Here is a 20,169-nt window from a genome sequence, read left to right as displayed (position 1 = left end):
AAAACGCGCGGCCCACTTTCCGTTCGGCATAAAAGAAACGCGCAAAATATCAGGAAAAGAAGAGGACTGCGAGCGATCCACAGCGCCACCGTCGCGGGCACGTCGACGCAAACAAACAAAACGCACCACCCCCGCGGTTCAGCGAAGGACCAAAAACTAAATTATTTAAATACCAAAAAGAGAGAGCTGCGCGTCTGCAGTTAAAATAGTGGGAGGAAAATACTCTCGTCGTGGGCTGAATAAATCCTCGTAGTTGACAGATGTTGTGACAATGTGAGGCGGTTAGGGTTAGCGCCAAACTCACTGTCCGGTAATCTGGTTAACGTTAGATGACGACTAACTTGTGTCGTTTCAGCGAAATATCATACGTCAACGTCTAGTTTAACACAAGGCTTGGCCCCCCACCCCCACTACACACACAAACTGGAGAAAAGAGCCCCTCACACACACCGCTAACTCGTCCCTTTGTTCCTCCGGGTGCGGAGCGCCCTGTTCTCCCTGTTCGTGCTCCGCTGTCAATGCCGAAGTGTTCATGTTAAAGTGTCGGTGTCTTTTTCCATGAATAATGAACAAAGATCCGCACAGTCGCGCGAGGACGCAGACTGTGTGTGTGCGCATTCTGCGCTGCAGCCGTCGCGCTGGCATTAGGGAAGTAACACAAGTTTCCTTTATAGCAAAAAAAAGGAAAAAAAAAAAAAAATACACACACAACAAAGGGAGGCGACGCAGCCTCTCCGTGAGTCCATGTTCCCGAAAATGGTACACTTACTGGAGAACACTTCGGCCCAAACGTGTGCCTGAAAATGGAGCGTGGCGTTGACGCGACACTATGGGCGGAATTCATAGAGCAGAAGGCTAGCTGAGGACAGACAGTCACCGACTGAAGCACTGACGGAGCGCCACACACACACAAAATGTGTGCGTGAACCGTGTGTGAAAAAGAAGCCATTTTCTTCAAACGTGAAGGGAAAAAATTAATTTTTAAAAAAAACTTACCCGGTGAATTATTGTGGCGGTGACAGTCAGGCTCAGCGTGGTAACCTGCTGACTAGCTGGCCAGCTAGCTACCAGAAAGACAGCGCGCCTGATGATGTTGAGCGAACAACGAGCGCCATGCAGCAAGACGTGTCCGCGAGACATCCTCTTCGGCTTCCCTCGCGCGCTAGCACTCCACGTCTCCCCAGGCGCGCGAACCGCGGCGTCTCGGGCTCCTCCACGCGCGGTCCCCATCGCCCATAAAACAGTACTGAAATCAGCAGAGAGCGCGCGAGTCAGTGAGGGAGGGGGGGCCGAGGGGGGTTGGCGCGAGCGCGTTCAGGAAGACCGAGATCCGCTCGAACCGGAGAAGCGCTTCGCCACGGGGTTAACAACTTTGCAATGGCAGACGAGCGCCGCGCGATTGGACGGTGCGTGGCACCAGTCACCTGTGGAGGGGGGGCGCGTGCGTGCGCGTTTCTGGGGGGGGGTGTTCGGTTCGAGCGACGGACGGGCGCGCGCGGCCACACTGCGGCTCGCGCTCCCCCCAGAACATCATGATCATCCGCGTTGTCTGAGGAGCGGAGGACAGGCCGTCCGAAGAGGCGTCACACAGAAGCGGTGCGCGTTTTTTTATTCGCCCAAACGACGTCCTCTGAGATACTGCACTGTTCGTGTCTCGTAGTAGAAACAGAAGCGTATTAAAAAAAAAAAAGAACACCAAACCAGTAATTCAACGACTTCCTAAAACAACCGACATGCGGAAATTTCGGAGTTTAAACCTTCACCTTCCGACCAAGTCAACGTCATTACCACCGCCTGCTTTTGTTGACTTACTAGTTACCCCTCAAAGTTAACTACTGTATTTCTCCTTATTGAAATAATTAAAACATCAGCTTCGGTGTGAAGACCAAGACGCATGTCTTCGATGTAATTAAATTAAAGAACATCATTTTGAGTAAATGTAGCTAAATGGCAATAGGCGATATTACATTCAGATAATAATAATCGTATTGTGTGCAGAATAAATTCCAAAAAATAATAGAATTGTTAAACGTCGTACGGTATTGTACTATATACACTGCAGCCTCACAATCTCACACACACACGGAATCAGATACTGTGAGACTGCAGTCTGTAGTACAGTACGTATATACACAATACAGTATATTTACATAATCAGCCATACACTCATACAGTGCATATTCCTTTCAGACTACGATCTTTCAGAGATGATCATTACATTGTTATTGTTGTCATTATTTTGTACTGTAAGTGTAATGTGCACTAGACTAGTCCAGGACAAAGCATGCAGTAAAATCACAAGTAAGTAGCATCGTGGTTCGAGCTGTCATCTTCCACTTATTACCCAGGTGGTTCGAATCCCACCTAGAACAGCCAGACCTTCCCCATGTCAGTTATGCCCGCACTGGCATCCCTCACCAGTCACTGTTTCAGTGAACATCACAAGCTAAAGCACCACTTTGACTTGCACCTTCCATCAGCGATTTAAAAAGTTGAATTAAGGGTTACATGTTTATTTCCATCAGGAATCGGAGGACTTGGGTTCGAATCCCTTCTCCGTCTGTCTGTGCTATCCTTGATTGAGGTACTCAGCATGAACCGATACAGTAAAACTTACCCTGCTGTATACATGGTAACGGTAAGCAGCCCAGTGCTGTTGGGTGCTTTGGAGAAAAGCTTCAGCTAAATAAATAAGTAAATGTATAGTAGTACCAGTATGCCCAAGAGCGTCTGCATTTATTTACATGATCTGAGCTGTAAATCTGGCGATAAGTTAGGCGTGTTTTATGCTAAACGATGACAGGACATGCATGTGCTGCCCCCAGGGGGGCTTTTTTGCCATGTGGACTGCAGGTGGGATGGGGGGGGTGCAGGCCTACCATCGAGTCACACGGTGTCTCTTCTACTCGTAACAAACACCACCCCACCTCAAAAGCAGCTCTGTCTTTAAAAAAAAGCTCCTTTTGATGTCTCCTAAGAATCAGGTGACCTTTGTGTTTGTATTGATTGAATCTTTGTAAATAATTCACCTCTGAGTGCAATAGCCATGTTGGAACAAGGTACAGTACCTCAGTGATGGGATTTTTTTTTTTTGGGGGGGGGGGGGCATATTTCCCTTCAAGCACCGTATATATTGATCTTTTTCATAAGCTTTTGATTTGGAAACCACAATCCCAGCTGTATACGGTCTATGTTGTTAACCGGAGAAAATTACCAAGGCTGAGGCTGTAATTTTTTAAAGGAGGAAATGCTACTTTCACCAGGAGGGGAGTTATTATTTCTGAGGGCCTGTAATCATATTATGAAGTGGTGGAGCTGATCTTGGATGGGTTTATTGTGCCATGGTTCCAGTAATTGATGGCGAACTGTGGTTTGATGGGGTAAGATGGTTAATGCCTGAAGGGTGCCTTCTTACATTTACATTTACACTTATTCATTTAACAGATACTTTTCTCCAAAGCGACCTACGTCTCAGCGAAAATACAATTTGTGCTTTACGTTAGGAGAAAGAGAGACATAGTTGCAGATGTGTGATTCTTAAGTACAGAGAGAGTGTGTTCCACTGATGTATGGATGAGTGACCCATTGTAAGTAGTGTAACTCACCGCGGTGAATAAGGTGTGTGGGCTGGTAACACTGCATAGTATCGATCGTAAGTTGCTTTGGAGAAAAGTGTCTGATACATTTATTTACATTTTCATTTTTTATTTAAGTAAACCTAGTTTATTTCTTTCCACTTTATGCACAGATATTCATCGCAGAAGTAGGTGCACAAAATTCAGGACAGATGAATCCTGATAACCTTCCTACATTTTTTTTTTAAGGTACACAAACATTTAGATACAATACAGCAGTAGCGACTGTGTAAAGGCTTATCTGGTCATAAAGTTACGGTGCATGAACATTTACACCTTACATGAGCTGGAGAGATCTTGGGTGAAGTGAGTCCAGAAAAGGTGAGTTTTAAGACCCTTCTTGAATGTAGACAGAGATTCAGCAGTTCTGAGTGGGAGGGGAAGGTCATTCCGCCACAACGGAGCCAGAACTGAGAACCTCTGCACTTTACCTTTCATCTGCGGGCCCACCGATCGAGCAGAAGTAGATGAGTGAAGCGGTCTGGTTGGGGTGTAGCGGTTGTTCTTCTCTGCCACCACCCCTCATAACAAATATTGAATATTCCTCAGATTACAGCATCCCAGCGAACCTCCCCCAGGGTAAACATAAATACCGAGAACTAGTTTCAGTGCAGTTCTCACACATTGGCAACATCTTGCATCATTTAGTCAACAATGGGTTAATTGATCTGCAATGAACTAAAAACTGAGGCCCAAATCCTGACTTCCAGTACAATAGCTTCTCGACCTTTACAATGAGCGCTCTGTATTTTCATCTCAGCGTCTAGAAATGTCTCGACAAACGACGGAGAAAGAGCATGCAGATCAGCCCTAAAGCAATCTATAATTTTCATTACGTTTTGGGCTTTCTACATCAGCTTCAGAGATTAATCATTTCCGTTATAGGCTGTAACAATATCAGATGGGCATGTATAAACGCTGGCGTTCTTGATCATCTAGGTAGGCTGAGCACGAACAGTGGAAATCCCCCCAGCTCCTGCTCATGCGTTATGTAATGTTCTTCTGCAGCATCTTCCGTTGATCTCGCAGCTCTCGGTTCCCAAAGGCGGGCGCAGGGCACCGTCGCGCCCCGGGCGCAGGCGAGAGTCGATGCAATCCTGCTGTTCCGTCACCCTCCCGCCTCTGGCGCATCGTCATGGCTGTCTGATGGGCAGGCTTCATGCTTCGCTAACCCAGCCTGTCGCACATTCTCTGATATTCCCGCCCTCCGCGGGCATCGGCACCGGAACATGTCGGGTGACGCTCGCCGTCTGACACACACATGCGTACGCGCGCACACACAAGTCCAGCCAGCAGAAGATGAATAAACCGGCGTGGGGCACAATAGTGCGCATGGGTTTGTCGGATTAGTTGACACAGCACAACACCGCTTCTGCGTCATCTCCAAAGCGATGGCTGAACCGATGTGTGTGACGCCCGGCCTGTTCCCTGACGGTAGATCCAGGCTACGACCCTCCCACCGCCCACCCGCTCCACACACAGCCCAGTGACCTATGCGGTCTCCAAGTTTGGGTTGGTGGGGGCCCACGCTGTGCGGTGGGCTCTGATCTGACACCCCGCCCCCAACAGCTCACCCTCCCTCATCTTTCTGAGAGCTGTTGTTCTCAGCTGCTTACTTTGTGCTCAGCAAAAGACCCCCCAGCCCCCCTCCCTCTCATCATTGCCAGGGAGAGGCCCCTCTGTTCAGCCACATCCCCTCTCGGCCTGCAGGCCCGTGTCCTCCTCTCTACCCCCCCGGAGTCTCCTAGCAGGGATCCGTGTGGACGTCCAAGCCGCCACGGCGAAAACACGGCTGTCCCTGCAGAGGCGCTTCCTCCCTGAGAACATCCACGTGGCCAGGCATTGCGTGGAGCTCAAAAGGATCTCAGAAGGGATCATCGTGTGAAAAATGCATCATTTCGGTGATCTTAATCCACCACACTACATGATGGCAAGGTGACACCCTTTTAAAACATTTGCGAGATGCTTATCTGGAAAACCCCTAAAATTCGGTAACTTCATAACATACTAACATGGTGTGCAACAAATGTACATGCTACGATTTATTTGTCTCATACAAAGAATTATTTACATAACCTTCACGGTTAATCATTTCCTACTGCTATAGTCATCAGTATGTGTGATTGTGTTATGTGACCATTTACCTGCATATGTAAATATAATTTATCCCACTCCTGCTGTAAATATTTTTACATTTTGTTCAATGTACAGTCAAAGACTTACGTCTTTGTAGTATTCTTTTATTACCATGAAGACTTATAAATATACATATTACAAATCAGTCCAATAAAGATCCACATACAGTATTCTGAGAGCATTACGTCATTAAAAATACTGTCATCATGATGTAACAGGAATATTCTTTTCGCATTGCCCCCTTGTGGACAATAGCGGCATTGCTCGTTATTGGCTTGACCCATATTAATATTGTGTAATGACATTTAGGTTTGTAACCCCCTTAGTCTTTTCTGTTTCACTTACTGACACATGTTAACTCAGAAGGACTAATCAATACCAACAGAACACAACATGTTCATAGCTCTCGATATTCTGTCATATACAGTAATTGTGGTGTGGTAGAAGGCCGGGGCAGGTTATGCTTACTCACGCATAAAAGGTTGATCTTTTGTAATGTTGAATGAGGAGGCATCCGGACCTGCATAGGACCTTATATATAGGACCCGTATGATCATTTCCTCTCCTTAAACAATTCATTATCCACCAGTAGCCGATTCATTACCCAATAAGTACACAATGAAGATATGCATGCTGTAGTGTATATATGGATGTCGTTGTTCTGAAATAGGATAGTCATAGAAGGCACATCCTGCTATTAGTGGTCCTTTAACTGGCAAACTGTAAGCAAACATTTCCTAATGTGGGAAATTAACTGTTAGAATGAGAGGTTTTGTGGATTGGGAGCAGGCCACATAGCTGGACACTCAGAGTTCATCTTGTTGTTGAAATCACTGCAGTGAACAGGGACACGTGGTTGTGGATCAAGGTAGGGTGGTCAGTGTGCAGAGAGGAGGTTCAGGAGAACAGTTAGAAAGGGCTCACAGCTGGATACTGTGCACATGATCCATTCCTAGCAGTCAACAGCCTCCTTCCCCTGTCCTGAAAACAAACAGCTGTACATATTCAGCGGCATGGTGGCACAGTGAGTAGCGCTACTGTCTCACAGCGCCTGGGTGGTGCGAGAGGTCATGGGTTCGATAACTGCTCGGTCTGTGTGGAGTTTGCATGTCCTCACCGTGTCTGCATGGATTTCCTCTGGGTGCTCTGGTTTCCTCCCACAGTCTGAAGACAGACTGTTCAGGTTCATCCATAGTGTGTGAGTGACAGAGAGAGAGTGTGTTCCACTGATGTATAGATGAGTGACCCCTTGTAAGTAGTGTATCTAGCAGTGTAAGTCACCGTGGTGAATAAGGTGTGTGGGCTCATAACACCACATAGAGTTCACTGGAAGTTGCTTTGGAGAAAAGCATCTGCTAAATAAATAAATGTCAAATGCAACATATATGAGGAACCAAGAAATGAGCTTCTACATGTGTCCCCTGCTGCTGGTCATTATCTTGACAAGTTGGGTTGAGGGTCAGGGGTGTGAACTGAACGGTCAGCGAGGTGATGATCTCATTCGGTTCACGCTCCACAGTGAATGTTTCCTCACTGGGCTTTATATTTAGGATTGAGAATCGTCGTCACGGCGCTCTTGTAGATGGGATTCTCACCCTGCAGGGAAGAGAGTCAATCCATTACTCTCAACTCACTGTCCTCATGCCAGGTAATGGCCATGAAAATGATGAAATGAAATATGATGCCGCACAAGGCTTGGTCTGTAACAGCGTCTCTGAGCTAAGAGCAGCTCTGTAACAGCAGAAACAACCAAAATTCTGGTAGGAATATTTGCTGTACTGTCTTTTCCCAGCAAGATGTATGCAGCTTTGGAAAAAAGAACTGGCTTGGGTTAGGGTTAAATAATTGTAAATGTAAAAAATATAAATGACAAAAAAGGTAAAAAAAAAAAAAAAAACGAGTAAAAATGTAAAAATAAATATAAATGGTCATTAATTCCTGAAAAACTCTTTGTAAGGTGAATTCTCATAAACTGAAGATGTAATTACCATCAGTTTCAATGGTGAAAATTCTGACTTTTCAGAGTCCCACAACTGAGACCCATTTATGCTAAAATATCACAAATTTTAATTAAAATGGACGCAATCACGTCAAAAGTTAACAGCAGTTACCAAAACAGCGCAAGGCAGTTTCCCTTCATTAATTACTCTATAATTTTGTATATCTGACCTCATCCAGCTTTACACCTATTACACACCCTACCCTTAAACGCTCACAAATATAACATACATACATACATATGATACTCAATGTATTAATTCAACCTTTCATGCAAAAAATAAGACCAAACTGAACAGAACATTTCTGCAATCAAGAGAAATCGATGAAAACAAGGTAAATGACACTCCACGCCGTGGGCCCACTCACCCTGTCCCAGCGCGCCCGGCCCAGCTCCCTCTGGAAGCGGGCGAACTCCCTCCGGTCGTGGACGGTGGTGAGCAGCTTCCAGATCAGCAGCAGAGCCAGGCCCAGCAGCACCACGGAGCCGGACGCCACAGCCGTCACCAGCACCACGTTGGGGCCTGGTGGGCACTCTGCGGGGGGGGGGGGGGAGGGGGAGATGGTCATTATATCCGCAGCCCATCTTAGACACCCGTCTGGCTCACGCTCTCAACACTCATAACAATAAACACTGTGGTAGCTCTTAAACATTGGAGGCACCGCAAAATATTAACTGTAATAACCCAGAATTAACAGGCACTCGGTGAACTAATTCTTCTTCTAACCGCAATGGACTGTAAGCACTGCTGGTGTTGCCACAGTAAAGGGGTTTTCACCTCCTTTCTTATTCCATAGTTTAAAGAAAGAATAGTTATTTATAGGGGGTATTAGATCTGATCCATATTGAATAAATGGAAAAGAATACCGTTGCACTTCCGGAACTAATCTGAAACGAAATATAGTCATTCGTTAGCGTTTAACGCAAAAGTGGTCTCTTGGTAGGAATATAAACCTTACGCTCTCGTTTGGCCGCCAAACAACAGAAGCTGTAAAACTGCATATCAAAAATGATAAGGCTGTACAATGCTACTGATGTGACATGGAAGATTATTATTACCTTTGACTGTTATTCATTATTGAGTTTTAGTGAATTTTCACTGATTTAGACAACTTCTCCAAAGTGTGACTGTGTTCTGAATGTTGTTGACTGACACCCACAGACTGATATATAAATATATTTATAGCCTTCCCACTTTTCCATAATCTTTGGGACTCATGTAACACATTAAAGAGACATTGGGATTCTCCTGTAATTAAATTTTTTATCACTCTAATGTATTTAAATTGGGGTTGGACAACGGTCCTGCTCTCCGGTGGGTCTGGGGTTCGAGTCCCGCTTGGGGTGCCTTGGGATGGACTGGCGTCCCGTCCTGGGTGTGTCTCCTCCCCCTCCGGCCTTACGCCCTGTGTTGCCGGGTTAGGCTCCGGCTCCCCGCGACCTCGTATGGGACAAGCGGTTCAGGCGATGTGTGTGTATTTAAATGGACTTATTTGCTTTTTTTTATTAGAGCTGTGTTTATGTGTAGTGTTTATTTTTATGGGATTCCCTTTTTTTGAATTTTTGAATTAGTTAACCGTTTTGTGCTGTCTTCCCACGTAATGTATATTATTGTATTTAATATAGTATGTGCGTATGTGTCCCATGTATGAAAAACTGAAAGTGATTTAAAAGAAGGTAATGTATTTCTGATGAACACAATACCATGGTAAGGGAACAACCCAGCAGGGCGGACTCACCTCGGTGGAGAGCTATGTGGATGTGGGCGGAGATGTTCCCTCGCTCGGCCTGATGGGAGAAATGCACCCAACAGCCACGCGCATCCCTCTCACGGCAGCGGCGCGAGCCGAGCTCGCGCTGCTCCTGCGGCAGGCGGCCGGGTTCCGACACCAGGGTCACGTTGAGGGGTCCGCACTCGCCGCGACAACGCTCTTCCACACGGTCCCGTGCCGAGGCACCGCACAGGACGCACTCTCTGAGGATCGGGGGCGGGGAAGGGGGGTGGGTCACTGTCAGATGAAGGGCTGTGCCAATGGGACCCCCACGAGTTGCGCTCCTACCTGTGCAGGGTGCAGACGTCCGGACAGGAGAGGCACACCTCGCAAACCGGGCCCTGGAAACGTGCGTCCACGCAGACGCAGGCGCCGCAGACGCAGTGGCCCCGCCCACTGCAGAGGAGGCCATCGGGGGCCAGGCAGGTGGCTGTGGACAGCGGACATTCACAGGCGCTCCCGCCGAAGCCCAGAGAGCACTGGCACACGCCGCAGTCACACCTGCCCCGGCCTGACACACACACACACACACACATACACACACACACGAATGCTGTCTTGATGGTGTTTCAATGACAGTAATGATGATGACGGTATAATAATGATGATGACACTTTATTTGCATACAGGGATTCTATACTGGTTCTTTAAAAGCACTTGGATGACATATGTGGACTTTGGTATGCTTTTGATTGCATTGTTTCTATTCTGGGGGTGCGGTGGCACAGCGGGTTTGGCCAGGTCGTGCTCTCTGGTGGGTCTCGGGTTCGAGTCCCGCTTGGGGCGCCTTGTGACGGACTGGCGTCCCGTCCTGGGTGCGTCCCCTCCCCCTCCAGCCTCGCGCCCTGTGTTGCTGGGTTAGGCTCCGACTCGCCGCGACCCCGCTTGGGACAAGCGGTTTCGGACAGTGTGTGTGCGTTTCTGTTCTTTCGTAAAATGGCATTTTCATACAATTTTATCTCATTTGTTGCTGTGATGATGGTTTGATTGGAGGTGTATTAGATGTTTCTTAGTATTTTACTGGAGTTTGATGAAGTTGGGTGGAGGGAAGGGAGACGTTGATGTTCTCGTACCCCCGCAGAGCCGCCCCTGGTACTGGTCACAGTGGAAGTTGTCGCACTGGCAGAACTTGCCGTAGTAGGTGTGCTCAGGGTTGCGGCGGGGCCGGTGGCACACACACTCGCCGCACACACAGTCGCCTCGCCCGCTACACACCTCGGAGCTATTGTCCCGGCGACACAGCGCCACGGCGCCCTCGCCGGCCGACACGCCCGCATCGCACTCGCAGGATGCCCCGACCCAGCCCTCTTTACACCTGCGGGGGTGGAGATGATGGGGTTGAGTAAAATTGGAGTAAAATACCTCATTGTGAATGCGACTCAGTTTATGTGGACTTTGTATGTTCTCCCCATTTTTGTGTGGGTTTCCTCCAGGTGCTCTGGTTTCTTCCCACAGCCCATAGATTTGGTGACTCAAAGTTGCCCATACCGTGCGTGTGTGTGTGTGTGTGTGTGTGTGTGTGTGTGTGTTACACTGCTTGTCTGTACAGATGAGTGAATGACAGCAGGGAATTTATTGTAGTGCATCTAACACCGAAAGTCACCTTGGATAAAGGTGTCAGACAAATACGCGACAATTTTTGTTCATCATTTTGGACAAAACTGTCTGCTTCGTGAATAAATCGTGTAAACCGGGGTCCCGATTACAGGACGCCAGACACACTTACGTGTTCATCTAGCTGATCCTTCTCTCTAAAGCAACTTACACCATTAAGCTACCTGCAGTTATTTCCCATTACTACTACTTTTGTTTATTATTAGTACTGCTTATAATTATTTTACTCATTGATACAGCTGGGTAATTTTTTTACTGGAGCAAATGAGAGTAAATACCTTGGTCAAGGGTGCTTAAGAGAGTGACTCGAGCCACTTTGCTACCTGGTGTCACCTCAGACTCACCGGCAGGCCCCGCACTCGAGCGCCCCGCGCCCCCCGCTGCACTGGGGGCTGTCCTCCACTCGGTGCTCCTGGCAGCGGCACTGGCACAGCGGGCGCAGCTGAACCTCCACCTCCTCGCCGAAGCCCTGCGGCCTGATGAGCAGACGGGATGGCTCAGGCGCGATGCCGCAGGGAGGAGCGGTCACGCTCACCTGGAAGGTCACCTGCATGCATACGCACACATACACACGTGGCCACAAAGGCAGGCTTTAGCTTCACGGGGGGGGGGATGACCTCACCAGACCACGCCCCTTCGCCCAACTCGCCCACAACGTGAGCATTGGGGACACGCTCACCTCGTCGCCGATGGAGATGTTGGAACACCTCCGCCCCTCCTCCCCTGTCTGTACCACGTGACCCTTGCAAGAGGTGTTGTACTCAACCTGGTACCCTTGGAGCAGCTCACTGTGGTCCATGATGACCTCCGAGGTCAGAGCCTGAAGGGCGCGAACTCACATTTACCACGGTAAAGAAACTCAGCAGCTGCTGCGCGAAAGCAGCGGACATTTTTGAGATCGAAGTTACAAACCCGGAGCTGAACTGCGAAACATATGATGAAGGTAACATTACCGGTTGCAAGGATCATACAGTATCATTTAGTGCCTTGTCGTCAGCGGAATATAACAGGGTGTCGCACAGCAGCTTCGGACAGAATCAGTTCTGAACGTTTGCGTCCAAACTCTTTTCGTGCCTTTTGCCGCAGTGCTGCAATGGCAACGGCCCAGACCGCTGGCGTAGGAGAGACGGCTCTCCACTTACATTGTACGCGTCCACAATTAACTGCAGGATGTTGTGGGAGTCGCTTGATAAAGTTCCAACGGCAGTCTTAGGAAATATTTCCTTTAATCCCTGCGGGCAAAGTAAGAGAGCAATAATAAGGGAAAGAGCCAAGATTCCGTTCGAAAGGAACAAAACTGGGACATGAGAACACTTGGGACTGAGCAACTTCTCACATAACATCGGAGACCCGCTGAGGATAAGCGATTTAGTGTTTATTTAGTGCGTTTTATTTACAGGGCAGGTATTGCTCACCATTTACTTGTAATGGTTTTGCAAATTCTTGTTGTATTACAATATTTGTGACTCGCGATTGTGAAAAGGAAGGATGTTAGCAACACATGTGACGCTCTTACTTCGTACAGGTGGACAACGTCCTCAGTCACTGCAAAGATGGTCTGGATGTTCTTCTCCTTCAGCTTCTCGGCCATGTGGGCCAAGGACGGGTAGTCCTGAGGGACAGGGGTGCGAACGTGACACCTCTCTCACATACGTGTACTGGTCAGACAGAGCGAGGTAGGAGAGGTCCATACAACTCCCCGGTCCTCTGTTTGGTCCGTGAACAGCCTGGGTTCGACTCCTGGTCAGACTTGTCCATTAATACAAAGAAGCTTTTCCAGAGAACCCTTTTCAATGGATTGGTGACCGTGTGACCTGAAGGTTGTTGGCTCACATCCCATAACTGCCCCTCTAAGGATGCGCTTTGTACTCTTTTGCTCCAGAACCACAACAAATGTGTGAAACCACGATTTGCTTGGCTGAACAGCATTAACAAATAATAATACAGAAGTAATAATTAAATTAATAATAATACCACTATTCAAATGAAGGAGCCTACATAAAATATGTAATTCAACATTCAGTTTATAGCTTCAGTTCAGATATAACAGCTCCAGGCAAACCTAGAGACACACACACACACACACACACACACATTGTCTGAAACCGCTTGTTCCAAATGGGGTCGCAGGAAGCCGGAGCCCAACCCGGCAACACAGTAAGGCAAGGCTGGAGGGGGGAGGGGACACACTGAGGACGGGACGCCAGTCCATCACAAGGCACCCCAAGCAGGACTTGAACCCCAGACCCACCAGAAAGCAGGACCCAGCCAAGCCCGCTGCGCCACTGTGCCCCCCACTATACACATACAACAAAGGACAATTCCTCTGGTTTCATGAAAAACATGTTACAGTTTGCATTTACAGCAGAACGTTGATTATCCAAACCAATTGGGAGGTTGGTTCAGTTAATCTAATAGTTTGATAATCAAGCAGAGATGAGAATACCCAGCAAGTAAATTATTGTATGCAAGGTTATTACTACTGTATTTTGAACTATGTATACTGAAATATGTTTTTATTGTATATTATAAATGTATTTTATAATATTATAAAAAATGTAATTTACAATATTATAAAAATAACTAATTTAGGAAATAATAACCAAAATGCTTCAAGAAACAATGTATAATGTATAGTTATATTTATTAATCTAATTGCTTTACATGGTTTCAACTGCAAATCACACTTTTCACATGTGCAAACACAAGAAACTGCACAGAAATATGAGTACAGTACTGTAATTTTTTGGGGGGGTTGCAGCAGTTTGGATGAATGACGTTCGGATAAATCGACGCTCTACTGTATTCATTTTTTGACACAATTCCTGAAGATACTTACACTGATCTGCCCATTTGCACAGCTTGGTGATTTTTACTGTATCTATTCGGGGTAAATACCTTGATCAAGTATACTACCGCAGCAAGAGGAGGGATTCAAACCCCGGACCTTGAAGCAGAAGGCAACAGCTCTAACCACTATGACGCCCACAGCCTCTCTGCTTGTTTTAGAGAGACATTTCTACAGATTGTGCACATTCGTTGCAGACGGAATTATCCTCTGTGTCTCTGTACTGGTTCGTTTCCCAGTTGGTCACATTTCTCACCTTGGGGCCCCGGGGCAGAGTGTGAACCCAGGGTCTCAACGCTGCGACACTATTTTGCCAGGATCTGCCGCAGTTTACCAAGCCGTTCTGAACGAGGAAGTGTGTTCTTTGGCAAGTTGTGCTCCTACCCAGTGCTTTTTCGCTGGCGAGCATCAAACCTTTTCTCTGTACAGCGACTCGACCGTCGTTCCTTACAGGATTCTCAGCGGGGGGCCATAGCAGAAGATGCAGGTTTGCCTGTACCCTCAGCTGAGCCTGTGGACCCCCCCGGCATTGGCCTACCTGTCGTTCGCTCATGGTGTACACGTTATTCTCCAGGTGACACTTCCCGTCATTGGGGAGCACAATCCCGCCCAGCTTCCCGTCCCCGGCAAAGTGGAACCCGCCGTCGGTGGAGAACACCAGCAGGCGCGTCACGTTCCTCCAGCCGATCTGCTCCTGAGAAAATAATTACTGCGAGGGTAAGAAAACTTTAAAAACTTTGGATCTCATTAAAAAGTGACATTTCTCATTCGTCGATTGCTGTTTTATGAATTATTTCCCCTAAACGCCACTTACAAGCATTAAAATGTAGGAATAAAAAAGAAGACAGGTTTTAGGCCTTCATAAAAAAATTACCTGCCTCATGGTTGACCATATAGTCAAAATTGGGCTTTTATGTTTTTGCTTGTTATCTTTGTTTAAGTTAAAAGGGAAGGACAATGAGGGTTGGAAAAGACAATTTATAGAAAGCATACCGCAGTCAGAATAACACCACCAACAGGGTAATTTCTTGGGAGCAAAGTTTTAGAGAAGAGGCAAAATGATGACATCTCTCTTTTTACATTTTAAATACGGCATCTCTTTCCCATTTCAATTTAACTTTTCATTCAAGATTTTAATTTGAACAATTTTTAAATTTTGTAATTTTTAAATAAAAATTTTAAACGTAAACTTTTAACGTCATTATTTCCTTTCGAATTTTTCTTTCCTGGGGTGGTAGTTGTCTCAGACATGAGTGTTTAAGGCTGCCTCTGCTTCCCTCATACACAAACATGCACTTTCACCTTTCGGTTGACTTGCGACGCCACGAGACAGAAATCCAGCGTCTATACGACTTCCCTTCAGACACAATGCCAGGAAAACGGGTGAGCGGCGCAATGAAGCGTCCACAGTCGCTCTCCAGAAGGAGCCATTGTGCAAGATGAAAGAGCAGCCTCTTCCCCGGCGGTTCCCACCTCGCAGACGGTGGCCTGCATGAGGGCGTCCAACCCCCCCTCCGGAAGGTCCATGTTTCCCGAGATCCGCTGCCCTCCCACCAGCTCCTCGAACAAGCTGCCGTTGCGGGTGAGGCCCAGGACGTGGTGGAAGCCAAAAGCCTTGGCGCAGGGCTCCTTCCTCTTGCAGGGGTTCTGGAGCATGTGCTCCGTGGTGCTGATGTAAGGCATCACCGTTTTGTCCACGAAAGCACCAAACCCTTGAGGCACACAAAAACATCGCCTGCTCAGTCTTGTTCGCGAAACGCAGTCTGAACGTCCACAAGCGGAGAGGAGAAACTTGCCGATTCGGAAGTCCTCGGTGATGTTCCTCATCTCGTCCATCAGGTCTATGCCCAGCTTCTTCACGTTCACCAGATCATCCTCCATGGAGAAGGAAAGGTCCATCAGGTAGTACAGGTCTATGGGGTAGTCCTCCACCCGCTTGAATTTCACCTCGAAGTTCTGAGGCTCACCTGCATGGACAGAATTGAGAGGAACTCACGTTCAGCTGCAGAGAAGTTAAATGAAGAGCACAGCACAGAATATGGGGAGATAAATCCTGATTCCTTCCCGTAACGCTCGCAAGTTACGAACAGAGCCAAGCCTGAATAAATAAGTACGGCAAATTTTTTGCCTGCAAACTTTGGGAGATACGAGCAAACTACAAAACAGGCGCAAAACGAGCCTGGCTGTAGAAATAACGAAGGAGAAATAATCAAAGTCAACTCTATTCAAAGTCAAAGTCAACATTATGGTCATTTGGTCATTCTACCTACAGGTGAGTTACACATATTGGAGAAATAAATTTCGTTTCTCTTTGGACCCCCGTGTCACACAAAACATACAGTTCAGTCTGTAAAAAGATAAATACAACAGACAAGAGCAGAACAAGACAAGACAGTGCAGCACACAGGCCAGAGTTTGGCAACAACGAATACAATATGTACTATAACTATATAAATAATGAAGGTGAGCAAGTGTTTTACACCTTGTTTCCAAACTATATGAGTATGAACAAATCATCTTATGAACAGATTGCTCTCTGCAAGACGGGTGCTTACTGCAGACAGGTACGTAGCGAATGTAAATTAAAGCAGTACACTGGAAGAGCCTGCCATCCCTGGACAAGACATCTTCCAGGACACCCTTGAGGTCTGGACTGGTCCAGTGCTGGACTCGAAGACATACCTGGGCGCAGGTGCAGTAGGACCTGCTGGGGCTGGAGCTGTGTGATCTGGTGGCTCCTCTGCTTGGGCTCCCTGACGTGGGAAGTTACCGGGCGGTCGCGCAGGAACACGCTCGATCCCCGGGGGTCTTCTATTGCGGAGCGGGGGCAGCCCCTTTCCAGCAGGGCCTGCGCGAGGCCACAGCGCTCCCAGGTGTGCTGGGCTGGACCAATGAAGCTCTGCACGCGTGTACGTACGAGGACATGCGGAAACAGGCACGTGCACACGGGCGCGCCGGAACAGGAAGGAAATTGAAGGGATCTATCCAGAAGTGGGTAGTAATGAGGTAAATTTACTCTGGCACATGCAGTTATGCTGAAGTGTGGAAATTTTTACTTTTCACAGTAACTGCTGGCGTCAGTACTTTCCGCTTCTACTCTGACATGTTTCTGTTACCCTCTTGTTACTTTTGAATTTCTGGCATTTAATGTTAACTTTTACACACACACACACACACACACACACACACACACACACACACACATTTTCTGAACCGCTCGTCCCATACGGGGTTGCGGGGAACCGGAGCCTACCCGGTAACACAGGGCGTAAGGCCGGAGGGGGAGGGGTCACACCCAGGACGGGACACCAGTCCGTCGCAAGGCACCCCAAGCGGGACTCGAACCCCAGACCCACCGGAGAGCAGGACCCGGTCCAACCCACTGCACCACCACGCCCACATAACTTTTACATTTCAAATTAAATAAATAAATAAATACAGAAATTTAAAAAAAATGAACTCCTCCAGCCACCTCTGGACCTGAAACTCTTGGCCTGTTAAGTGAGCTCTCATCTGCCAGTAAGAGCTGACTGTGTACCAGTTAGATCAACTAGCATCCCTCTAGGGTACAACATGGTAAAGGGTGCAGTGCAATTACCCCTCTGCATTTAGCGTAGACACTCAAATTAATGATGGCTTAAAGGACTAGAGATGTAGAGGGAGACACAACCTTTCAGCTGTATAAGTGTGCTGCTTGTCATACTTATCAGCTCAGCAATAACGCAGTAAAATATAAATAACAAAGCATCAATTAACCAGCAGGTATTACACACACAATGTCTACAACCGCTGGTCCCGAGCCTAACCTGGCAACACGGGACTCAAGGGACACACCCTGGACGGGATGCCAGTCCACCGCAAGGCTCCCCAAGCGGGACTCGAACCCCAGACCCGCCGCGGAGCAGGCCTCGGCCAATCCCGCCGCACCACCGCACCCCTCAGCAGGTATTACATTTCTATGAATTTGTATGCAGTAATGGAGTGTGAGAGCTGGTGGAGTGGTGGCACACGGTGGAACACCCTTCCTTACCTTCTCTGCACACCAGGCGCACAGGGGGCCGGACGCCAGGCAATCCTGACAGTTCGTCACCCCTGTGGAGTGACACCCGTGCTCTCTCCGCCGGCCTTCGGGACGGGAGGGATAGGGAATGGGGATCAGATTGATCGGACTAACACGCACGGGTCATGATCGGACCTCCTTGTACTTTTACCCCGGTGATCCCGCACCGTACCGTGAGCTCCTCGGTGAGCGAGCCAACAGAACAGGAGCAGTCCAACAGTCACACCTCGCAGAACCATCTGCTCAAAAATGAATTTGCACAAAAGAAACAGGAAAACACTCTGAGCAGAACAGTTTACTTTAAATGGCCATTCTGTTGTTTCCTTAATTTTTTGTGGCATATAGATCCAGAGGGCAGCGTCTGTGTTTGGAACATTAAACTGGTTGACACGTGATCATACACACACACATTTTCAGAACCGCTCGTCCCATACGGGGTCACGGGGCCTACCCGGCAACACAGGGCGAAAGGCCGGAGGGGGAGGGGACACACCCAGGACGGGACGCCAGTCCGTCACAAGGCACCCCAAGCGGGACTCGAACCCCAGACCCACCGGAGAGCAGGACTGTGGTCCAACCCACTGCGCCACCGCACCCCCCCACGTGATCATAACTGCACAATAATTTAAGTGGATTACGGAATGTCTGGACATCCTTTCGGAACTCCTTAGTTCGACCTGATCGCACGTGTGAAATACTGCAGCCTTCTGCCCTCGTTCACAGCACACGTACGTAGCGCTGCGTGCAGTTCCGCACTCTACCGTGATACGCGGTCAACTCTTTCTGTTTCTATGTTGCTGTGACCCGCTTCCATTTCGGCCATCAAAAGAAGAAATTTAAGCCTTAGGCGGTCAGATGAAACAAAAAGTTAATGAAAAACCATCCACGGACCAGCAGTTTTAAATAGTACTTACATTAAGTCAGCTTCCCTGGTCATTTACGTTGTCAAAGTGTGAAGGTTATGCAGCGATCATCTTGCCAGCTGGTAGGAATGTGGGGACAAGGTCACTGTCGCCTCAGTCCTGGTGGTCCTGGCTCTGGCGTCAGTGGAGACTGAGGGATATCTACCACCCTGAATGCGTCTCCTCCCTAGTGGAGGCAGAACCTCCAAGAAAACTCCCGAGTCCCCATCTCCAGACTTCCAGATCTGACTGTAATAAAATGCCCTGGTCTCGCTGGCCACCCCCTTGGACCCAGGTTCCAGCCCACTCCTCCCACCCCTGTTTTGTCAGGCAGTTTTTGTTAATACGCTTCCTGTTTCCTCCCTTTGGGTCAATCTGGTGTCACGTTCAGCAGAGAGGAATCATCTGGGCTACGGTGGGAAGAATGAGTGACTCTGTGGATGTAATGCACTTTTTTGTACCGTTCTCTCAGATGCAAGTTGCCTTGGAGAAAAGCATCTACCGCATGACTAAACGTAAATGTAATGAGACATCTAGACCTGACACTAAGGTACAACATCTCATTATCACGAACTGCTTGTCCCATATGGGGTCGCGGGGAGCCGGAGCCTAAACCGGCAACACAGGGCGTGGGGCCGGAGGGGGAGGGGACGCACCCAGGACGGGACGCCAGTCCGTCGCAAGGCACCCCAAGCGGGACTTGAACCCCAGACCCACCCGAGAGCAGGACCCGGTCAAACCTGCTGAGCCACCGCGCCCCCCTTAAGGTGCAAGATTTATTGCAAAAATAAACTCGGGGAACAACTAATAGGTGGAACGTTACTCAGTTATCCCTTTAATCTCATCAGGGCACAAACTCAGGCCTTAGATTAGTTCACCCAAATAATGCACAATATTTCTTGTCCAATATGTCATACTTAAAAATATCCCTTCCTGACATACATAATATTAATACCTAGATATATCTGACTGGAATGTCACGGGCCAGCCGAACCCAACACCCAAAGTCAGCGTTTCTGTGAACTACCACATTGGTTGTGCTCTTGACGCACCAGCCAATCAGCAGCCACCATGCACTGCGTTGAGCCAATGGCAACACGGCTTGGTCTCCTGCAGCAGGATGTTGAAACGCGCAACTGCAATAAAAACACCAGCAGCTTCCTGTTGCTCTCTGTTGGTTTCCATTATATGCTGTGCAGCACT

At 48.1% G+C, this 20,169-nt stretch overlaps 2 protein-coding genes across 3 annotated transcripts in view; both read right to left on the bottom strand.

The window, feature by feature from the left end:
* LOC108927743 (enhancer of polycomb homolog 1-like) overlaps window positions 1-1,364 on the bottom strand; it is a 34,469-nt gene extending 33,105 nt beyond the window's left edge. The window contains exon 1 of one of the 2 annotated variants that reach the window (XM_018741238.2): window positions 997-1,364. The gene's annotated coding sequence lies outside the window, so the exon portion shown is untranslated. Of the gene's footprint in view, window positions 1-450; window positions 603-996 lie in introns of those variants that run through there. The other variant, XM_018741240.2, reaches the window with a different exon arrangement.
* A 5,735-nt stretch (window positions 1,365-7,099) lies between these two features.
* On the bottom strand, window positions 7,100-19,208 carry LOC108927630 (integrin beta-1-like). Its single transcript, XM_029246418.1, has 16 exons — window positions 18,979-19,208; window positions 18,237-18,303; window positions 18,035-18,129; window positions 16,687-16,903; window positions 15,801-15,971; window positions 15,478-15,716; window positions 14,543-14,698; window positions 12,673-12,768; window positions 12,299-12,388; window positions 11,836-11,976; window positions 11,501-11,703; window positions 10,616-10,857; window positions 9,831-10,053; window positions 9,510-9,745; window positions 8,139-8,305; window positions 7,100-7,367 (listed from the first exon to the last, which is right to left on the bottom strand). Exons 2-16 carry the CDS (start codon window positions 18,301-18,303, stop codon window positions 7,302-7,304), a joined length of 2,409 nt encoding a protein of 802 aa, XP_029102251.1. The 5' UTR covers window positions 18,979-19,208; the 3' UTR covers window positions 7,100-7,301.
* Between the last annotated feature and the right edge of the window lie 961 nt (window positions 19,209-20,169).

This window comes from Scleropages formosus, chromosome 19, assembly GCF_900964775.1.
Source record: "Scleropages formosus chromosome 19, fSclFor1.1, whole genome shotgun sequence".
In the NCBI taxonomy this organism is placed as follows: domain Eukaryota; kingdom Metazoa; phylum Chordata; class Actinopteri; order Osteoglossiformes; family Osteoglossidae; genus Scleropages; species Scleropages formosus.
Note: the sequence above shows the minus strand (reverse complement) of the source record. Positions and strands in the feature narration are given on the sequence as shown.

Excerpts from the sequence above, each read along its gene's own strand:
- LOC108927630 (XM_029246418.1), bottom strand. The coding sequence starts at position 18,303 with ATGGTTCTGCGAGGTGTGACTGTTGGACTGCTCCTGTTCTGTTGGCTC. Across the intron at positions 12,389-12,672 it reads ACGTTGTCCACCTGTACGAA|GGATTAAAGGAAATATTTCC; the intron begins GTAAGAGCGTCA and ends CTTTGCCCGCAG. Across the intron at positions 10,054-10,615 it reads CCAGGGGCGGCTCTGCGGGG|GCCGGGGCAGGTGTGACTGC; the intron begins GTACGAGAACAT and ends TGTGTGTGTCAG.